At 41.0% G+C, this 9,492-nt stretch overlaps 1 protein-coding gene across 1 annotated transcript in view; it reads left to right on the top strand.

Annotated features, from left to right (window-relative positions):
- Window positions 1-1,452: 1,452 nt before the first annotated feature.
- Window positions 1,453-9,492, top strand: part of LOC122984611 (LHFPL tetraspan subfamily member 6 protein) — a 46,480-nt gene continuing 38,440 nt past the window's right edge. The window contains exons 1-2 of the mRNA XM_044355181.1: window positions 1,453-1,789; window positions 2,704-3,221. Coding sequence (XP_044211116.1) covers window positions 2,837-3,221 — 385 coding nt within the window. The 5' untranslated portion in view covers window positions 1,453-1,789; window positions 2,704-2,836. The remainder of the gene's footprint in view (window positions 1,790-2,703; window positions 3,222-9,492) is intronic.

Genomic DNA, 9,492 nt, shown 5'->3' with positions numbered 1-9,492 from the left:
TCTTTGAACCCCAAATTAGATCAGAGCACACACCCCGACATGTCCAAATCCATATGATATGATCTACAATACAATGACTCAAGGAACCATTGCAGTTGATAGCTACAGTAAACTCATTAGTATCCTGTCACCATGCACTATAGTCCTATAAGCTATGACCTGATCTCTAAAAGTCTTTCCTGTATTTCAAAATGATATGAAATTAAAAACTCATCCATTTGAATTTCAGTCAACCTACTGACTAGTAAGGTGTGATATATGGAGGACTACAAGAACCTGGGTGTTCACATTGACAACAGACTGAATTAAGACCAACATTGAGGCTAATAAGAAGATAATAAGAAGGGTTTGAGAAGACTGAGGAAGCTGAGATCCTTGAACATGTGCAGCAAGATGTTGGACATCCTCTACCACTTTGTTGTGTCCAGTGCACTGTACGTTGCTGCAGCTTTGGAGCCTGCAACACCGACAGACTTAATAAACTCGTTAAGAAAGCCGGCTCCGTAATTGGCTGCAAACCAGACACCTTTGAAGTTGTGGTGGAGAGGAGGACAACTGAACAAACTGTGATCCATTATGGATAATCCTGACCACCCTCTCCACCACCTACTGGCTACAGACAGCGGAGCACTTTCTCTGACAGACTAGTTCAGTTTCACGGTCACAAGGGCCGACAAAGGAAATCTTTCCTTCCCAGAGCAATAACTCTCTATAACACCTCAGAGAGAACTCTCAGCTTTATAGTTTCTGTCTCAACCAATTTCTACTCTGTTTTGCTCCCTCAATAACTTTGCTCATTGTGAATTTGCACATTTTTATACTCCTGCTCCACCTCATTGCATTTTTAAAACTTCAACAACTTTGCACACTTGTCAAATGTATATAGCATGTTTATATTTTACAGTTTATTATATTTATAGTGTACGCTTCAGTTTTTTTCTCATATTCTTGTTCTGAGCTATTTTATTTTATTGTTATTTGTTGTGTTTATTTTTCTATAGATATATATTTCTCTCTTCAAGTATTAATATGTATATTTAAGTATATTTATATGGATAACCTGCTGCTATAACACAAAAATCTATCTATCTATAAAATATGTTGACATTACATTTTCTCAATTAAGGGATTTAGATATGGCTACTAATACTTATGCCATGCGTACTAACACTTATACACCACCAATACTTTTATCACTTTTGGCTAAAGCAACACAACATTAAGGCTGCACGAATCATGACTATTATTTCCAAACGTAGCTATAGGAGTTTACGAGGTATCCATGAACGCACCAGAAGCATGTAGGGAATGATAGTAGCGGTGAGTCCAGCCCCTGGGTGGGGATTTGTGTGATTGATGGTCACCTACCGAGAGTGTTTCAGTGACTCGCCCCCCTCCCCGCCCCTCTCTCTTTCGCTCTCTCTCTCTCTTTTGCTCTCTCTCTCTCTCTCTCTCTCTCTCTCTCCACGTCTCTCTCTCTCTCTCTCTCTTAGAGCAGGAATGTTGAAACAGGAGAGCAGTCAGTCAGCGCCGCACGTTTCTTCTGCACCGCACAGGAGTGAATAATTGATCATCGTCTCGGTTAAAATGTATTGATGAGGAGAAAGTGATTTGTGAACGGATCCTGCAGTTACTTTTGGATTTACATTCTTAGCTCGAACGCATTTCTTTCCCCGTTTCCTCGACTGAAGAAAAGTTTGCTTTGAGACCCCGCACAGCTGGAGTCCGCAGATGGAAATAACCTCTCAGTGTACACCGAGCGCACCGTATTCCAGAGGTCTCCCAATATGTAAGCGTTCTTCTTCTTTCTCCTCTTTCCCTTTCTTTGCCTTTCTTTTCATTATTCACATTCCGACAGTGTAAGCACTGCGATAACACAGCAGGTTCCTTGAGGTCACCCCTAGCGAAAAAATCACTTTCTGTTCCTGCAGGGACTTTTATGTTTGGTTAACTAAATCTCCAATTTCCATTGGATTCATGGTAATTAATAGATATTTGTATGGCATCATAAAGTACTCCCATAATATGTTAAATACTGTATTGTTTTTTTGCAGGGCTGTGTGTATAATATCATTTTAAAGTTTATTATGATTACAATGGTTTCCGTTGCTTTCTGTATAAATCTAGGCTACATTGTCAGCAGCTATACCCAATATTTCCTGTTGTTCCAATAACAAGCTGTTGGGATGTTAATATGCATATTGATCTGTGTCCTAAAGATGCTGAATGTGGTGAAACACTAGCTAAGATTTTTTTGTTACTTCTTATCATTTCCACTGGGTAATAAATAGAAAAAACCTTAAAGAATCATGCCTAAGTAAGATGGGTAATAAGCAGCTTATCAAACTATTCAGTTGATTAATTATTGGCTTGTGTTCAATATTCTGTGAATTAAATCATTATTGTATTGGATTTATATTGGATAACTGTGTCTATTCTATTAAATCAGGTCAGCTGTATTTACTCTACTTACTGGCTTCATTTTAAGCCACAAAGGACTTTACAGAAAACCGGATCTAACTAATCAACAATGAGTCACAAAACCTCATGAAGTCATTCTTGACTGTATTATTATTGAAGGTCTGTTAATGAGTAATCAATCAATCTGTTATTTCCTTATGTCACTCCAAAAGCCAAAAACTTGTAATCATAAATGATCTTTCTGTCATTGCTAAATCTGGTTGTTTCTCTTTCTCCTGACAGGGACCTGGAGTCACTGAGAAGGTGAAGACTGCTAGTGTTAAATGCTCACTGCAAGGCTTCCCACAACACTGCGACTGCTCATATAACTGCTGTTAGTTCAGTGACTGTGTGAACTGTTCGCAGACTGTTTACCATGGCGTCTAGTCTGACATGTACGGGTGTTATCTGGGCCATGCTGTCCCTGCTCTGTGCTGCTGCCTCCTGTGTTGGCTTCTTCATGCCCTACTGGCTGCTGGGGACACAGATGGACAAGCCAGTGTCCTTTGGCACGTTTCGACGCTGCTCCTATCCGGTGCGGGATGAGGAGAGGCAGGCCACAGTGATGCTGGAGCAGTGTGGGCGCTACGCCTCGTTCCACGGCATCCCGAGTCTGGAGTGGAGGATCTGCACAGTAGTGACGGGCGTGGGATGTGGCCTCCTCCTTCTGGTGGCGCTCACAGCACTCATGGGCTGCTGCATCTCTGACCTCATCTCACGTACAATCGGCCGTGTGGCTGGAGGCATCCAGTTTGTTGGTGGTAAGTTTATGTTTCTGAGGTGTGTGTGTGTGTGTGCGCGTGTGCCTGTAACCAACACTGACCCTGCGTTCACAGTGTGGTCAGAGAGTCGCTCTGTTCTGACCAACTGTGTGCAGTACAGAAGCTCTGAATGCATATGAAGATCATGTTTTGAAGAGTCACGTTGCATATTTTTCAGTGCTTTGTTTTGCACTGAAACACAAGGGGGAAAACTACACCTTCTCTATGACTATAAAGTTATAGGTGTTTATAGAGAAGTGAGGGGGGTTTAATGGCTGTAATTACCTTCTCATCAAATTTGATTTGCACTTGCCCAACAGAACTTTTGTTCATGAAACAAAATCACATTAGTAAGGAAACAAGGAGGCATAGAAATCTTGTTAACCATGAAAATTTTACCTCTGGCCAACTTTTCTTGGCCAACAAACCCACTGTTGGGCCAGAAAAGCTGTTGTTTCCTCAGATACTCGGCTCCACAGGAAATGAATAGTCTCCCAGTGAGATGTTGGTCACGTTACTCACTTTATGACGGTGGATCGGTTTACGTTTTTCATAACTGCAGTTTAAAACTTATTCTACACATTGCTGTCTTGAACTTTTTTTTTGGAATATTTGAAGAATGTTTGAAAATTCTCCATAATACTCTCCAGAGTAGTAGATGTCACATGAACCTCCCTGCAGTTTGTTGGCTGCAAAGGTGTAGATTTTGATGAAAAATGCAGGTAGCGGTTCTGCAATAGATTCATATTTTATAGAATATTGTGATAATTCGTTTTTTTTGTACACATTTTGTGAAATTCATTGGTCAAACATTTAAAAAAAACGGAGCCCTTCTCATTTAAGAACACTTGGATTGGGCTCACATTTTGTAAATATTGTAGAACGTATAAATTAATAAAGAAAAACCATCATGGTAGAGCTGAGTTTCATAATACCTTTCTGTATCTTACTCTGACCAATCATTTTCCTTACTCCCTCCCTCTCTCTCTCTTATGTGCTGCAGACTTCTGGCATAAATTTATGCCTTTTGTTTTTAGGTAAACAGATGAAATGATGGAAAATTGAGGTTCATTTAGGCCAGAAGCATGCCCAAAATATGTCAGTGTGATTTTCTGCTCTGGGTTTGATCCAGAGTGCGCCCCTTCAAGTTGAAAAGAAACCCACGCCCTTTCTCTCTGCACGTTTTGTCTTTGCAAAAAATAGAGTCCCGTCCGGGTTTAAGCTCCGGCCGTGAAAGCGCCTTTTTTTTTTTGTTTGTTTGTTTCATTACGGTAAACGGACACGGCTCTGCACGGCACCGGCTTTTGTTTGTGTGTACTGTTGGTTTTGCACATGTATTCTCCCGGGATGTGAGGTCTGAGGGAAGTCTTCCATGGAAGCTGCAAGTTTTTCTGCCCTAGTTTAAGAAGCTGCGGTGCTTGAGCCCTCTCATTAACTCCAAAACGTTTGCTCACATACTGTGGCTCACCACTCTGCTATTTACAATCCCCACCACTTCAGTTTTGCTTTAAAAAGTGATGTGACAGAAAAGCAGGTTGCAGGCAGATTTGACAGAGCTGCCAGGTTTTTCGGAAGGATAAATCTTCAGAGGACCACCACAACGCACCATGTCCTAGTTCTAAAAGGCTTAGCTACTTAGAAACATCAGTATTAATGATGTATAATATGGAGGATGATTAAGGTGAAGGCTTGCTGGTTTATTCAGAAATGTGCACTTTTATGTAAGGAGAGCTCCTTTTAAGCTCACAGCAACCCCATACATATAGCATTATAGCAAGCTGCTATTTTTGGTTATAGGATTAAAAAATCTCTGTCTGTCTTTCTTACGATTTCTCTCTTTCGTAGAGTCACAAATCCAGATACGCTTGAATTCAGATGGAGGGAAAGCAAAGTAAGGCGCAGTACAATACAAGGGGCACCGTTCAGATCTTTTTAAACTTGAACGCTAGTGAAGCAAAGGGCAGAGATGTCTCAGAAGGGCTAATTGGAAGTGACACGATTGGGAAGCTTAGTGGGCTGCTCCCCGTATTGTCTTCTACTACTTACAAAGAGTGTAGCAATGTCGAGGCAGGCATGGAAGTTGAGAGAGAGAGAGAGAGAAGACAGCATACCTGATGATTGAATCATTCTGCTTTCACTTATTAACCGAGAACCTCACCGAGAAATAGAGATCCACAGGGAGAAAACCCGAAATGTGTGCTGAGAGATACGTATGATCTGATCTCAGCAATTAGCGGGAACGGGGAGCGGGAGTAAATGAGGCGTACAGTCGGTGAGGCATCGCATGTGAATTCACCAAATGCAAAGGAGCTTCACGGTTCTTCGTCTGATGCCGGTGTCATCCTCCTTTTGTGTTTCCTCTGCTGCTTTTGTTATCCACTAATGAAGAGTGTCTTACCAGAGCGTCCGGGGCCTCTGGGCTGCCACAAGTAAAATATCCAGTTTATATCTCCCTGCAATTTATCTCAATCCCATGAAATAGATTAAAACTGAAAGGATTTATCAGCAGTTTATCTCATTAGCTGACAAAGAATAATTTTAACGATAACTATTATTGTTGCTAGTGTTGTTGTTTTCCTCTTATAATGATGTTTTTTTCCCCAGTTCGCTGTGGGCAAGTTGTTCCAGAGCTGGTTAATTGCCAATGGCAAAGGCCCAGATTTCCTCTACAGGCCAGAAAGCTAGAGTGTGAGTATGAGAGTATGAGACTGTTCTGGCTCATAAATCAAAGACTTGAGATCTCTGTGCTGCTTACATTAAACAACTGCCTCTGCTGTAGTTTAGTTATGCAGCGGTGCAGACTCTAAACGACTGTGGCACAGACGGGAGGTTCAGACTTTAAAAGATTCTTGACTTGGATTTGGTTGTTAGGGATTTTGATCCCCCCCCCCCCCCCTTGCAAAGCCTTGCCTTGTCTTTTCGGGTACCCCAAGCAGAGCTGCACACAGCAGGAAGAAAGCTATTTAACATTTGTTTTTTCGACAGTCATGATTTAAGAACTCTTATGTACATTTTTACATATGCTATATTTCCCCCATGGCATGATAAGCTGCTGTTAATATATGCTTTTATGTCCTCTTTTATTTTTTTTTTCTCTTTCCTCTCTGCACCTGACAAGTAGTCTTGTTTTGACAGTTTGCTCTTTGATTGCCTCATGATGAGTGACAGTTTGACGGGCCCTGTGATGGGATGACTGGTCTGCACCAATTAAATGTTAGGGATAGCAATGGGATCCAGGGGCCTCACCGAGTCAGTTTCTAATGGGCTTTTTTTTTCACACTGATATGCTCCTTTCAATATTTCTGTTTTGTTTTTTTTTTTTTTAATGGAAATTAAAATGTGACCACATCACATGCCTGTGGTGCTGGTGGAGTTTGAGAAAGAAGGCCAGATCAAAGGAGTTTGTCTGAACTTATGCTGAAAAAGAGACAAATACAGTCAGATTTGGAAAAGAGAGTGGTTGGGAAATGCAGGGTTGTGCTGCAGGGAGCCAGAAGTAGATTGTAAAGGCCTGTTAAAATAGCTATACCTAGAATGTGCATTGTTTAATATCCTTGTTACATGTATTTTATTGTTGAAGTAAGACTTCACTACTACTTTCTTTTTTTACTTGATTTTCTTTCATTGGCTTTGCTGCTTATTGTTCTCTTAATCGGCCTTATATCTTACTCGAACACTACAAAGCGCTGCAGAATCTGCAGTGAAAAACTTCAAACATGTTTGAAATCTGCAGATGTCTGAAACGGCTCAATCCCTGGCTCAGACTGCCTCTCTGACCCGATCACACCAAACAGATTTCCACGATGGCGCTGTGCTCTGACTTGGCTCCGACATCAAGATTTTGTCTCAGATCTCAAAAACTCGTCTGAGACAGTCTAATTCATGGAGTGTGCGACTGGCTTTAAGGGATTAATAGGCTTGTGGTGTAGCCAGCTTCCAAGCCCAGCTATAGTTTAAACGAAAATCTCAAAATAATTCAAACACTGGCCGCAAAACAAAACCAGAGTGGTGTGATCTAATTTTTCTCACACCTGATACAATCCTTGGCGCTCCATTTCCAAAGATAACAAAGGACTAATTAGTGCTGTTGTTTGCTAAATAAGAAGAGACAATGGGATGTGTTTCTACAGTATAGCATCAACAAAAGAGCATCTGAATTTCAGAAATACCTCTTTGCTGTAGAATGAAAGCTGAAATATTTCAAGCCAGGGGGTTGTTTTTGAATAACCAAATCCAACACAGCATTGTTTAGGCCAAAGAACAGAGAATAGTAGGCTGTGAAGTTTGCTGATTTTTTTAAACTCTTTTTAACATTAATAGTAAATGTCCACCCAATTTATGTTAATATCAACTACAACCAGTTACCTTTTTAAGACAACCAATCAAATATAACTGGTGTGATCCAAAAAACAAACGTCCCACAGCTTGATTTGCAGCATTTGAAGCTAACATAACACCACTAATCATATTAGGAGAGGCAGCGATAAAGCATTGTTCCAAAACATGCCTGAAATATCTTTTAAAATATCGTCCTGACCTGCGGAGAACATCAGCTGGATTTAAATTATTTTAACTCTTGGTAAAAATGATATAGATATAGGGTGTATTTTATTGAGAATGTGTTGAACTGCTGTATCCTTGAAACTGAAGGTGAAATAACAATATGATGACTGGTTGTACTTGGCCTTTTTCGATGAGTTTGTTGGGATGGTATGTAGGACACGAACCGTTCAGGGGGAGCTGCGGACCTATGAGGTATAGCTTCCCCAAGGGATGTAAAAAAAAAAAGTTTGAAACAGCTCAACGCAGCATATTTTACTGCCATATGGGAAGGTTGTGGTCAGCAGGGAATCTATAGATTCTAATTTTGTCTGTCATTCTTGGGAGAGGCACCGAGATCTCTTTGCAGTTTTTTGGAGGAAAATTCATTGCCATGACTGTGGGACAGGCTAAGAGCATTTATTATTGATTAGAGACATTTAATGTCTATTACATTAAATATTACCCCTGGGTTCTGACAGTTCTTTGATGAAATGAGATCAGAAAAATGTGGGTTTTCGCCGGCATTTCTACTTTCTGAAGCTCCCGTGTGAGATTTTTTCAGAATGACATGACAAACTTGTAATTAATTTGACAAACATTTATCTTTTGACCAGTTGCAAAGCTTTTGGTTTTAGTAGAATAGGTGAAATGAGAAAAGTGAGTAGAACAAGAAAGTCCTAAAATTAGACTTAACTGTTTCTTTCTTAACAAAAGGACACGCTTGTGAGGGGAAACAATGCGATGCACTGGTTCCAGCCTCCGCAGTGTGCACAGGCTTGTTGGCTGAGCTGGTTGAATACTTCCCACAACAGCCTCCGCTCAAGCCGCAGTTGATCTGAAATATCAAATAATTGGCTGTGTTGCCTTCTGGGACAGCTTCTCCATTTCGTTTTCTGGTTGATTGGCTGTTTACAACTCTCTGCCAACATGTTGTTTGCCCACACTAGTGTGGAATGTCAGTAAATGAACAATATGAAGCCACAGAGAGAATACACACATGAAATACGTTCAACTATAGGTTTATTTCAATCAAGATTGCCTCTGTTTTAAGCGTACCACTTGCTGTTATTTCCCCAGATATAACCTGTAGCAGCCAACTTGAAATACAATATCTCGGTCATGTGTTGTTCATGCCAGATGAAATTCAATTTACCACATCTGTCTGCTCTACCTCTGTAGCTGAAAGTGTGTGTCAAAGTGATAAATTTAAAGACATGGAAATAATTTACAGATGGGGCTGCCATTGTGGCTTCCATAATGTTGCCAAGGGCTATTTGGCACAGGAGTGTGTTGTCCTGTTTGAGAGCCATACCAGCACAGCTAGGAGCTTTGTCCTTGTGTCGGCTTTGTAAGTTCTTGCCAGCTGGATCCCACCCAGTCCCAGAATGTGTGCTTCCACTCCCCTCTCACCACCAGCACTCATTTTCAAGAGGTACAACAAAATTAAATCACATCCATATGAGGAAGGCTCTGGGATGAAGAGCTCATCTTTCAGGGGGAGTATTCTGTCTGGAGCAGTGTTTCTTGACAGTCATTGTTTAATGGTGTCGGATCACAAGACATTTCCGGGCGATGGGTAAATATGTCCCGACGCACCATGTTATCCTTTTACTTCCAAAAAACCTATCTGTATTCCTTCCTCCTTGTAGGCCTGCCAGTCTGATGTGATGATGATGGACTACGCTGTCCGATCTGCCATGTAGGCATTGCGTAAGACTAATGAGATAGC

Source organism: Thunnus albacares, chromosome 6, assembly GCF_914725855.1.
Source record: "Thunnus albacares chromosome 6, fThuAlb1.1, whole genome shotgun sequence".
NCBI classification, from domain to species: domain Eukaryota; kingdom Metazoa; phylum Chordata; class Actinopteri; order Scombriformes; family Scombridae; genus Thunnus; species Thunnus albacares.
The sequence above is the reverse complement of the archived record's forward strand: the minus strand, read 5'-3'. Positions and strand labels throughout refer to the sequence as shown.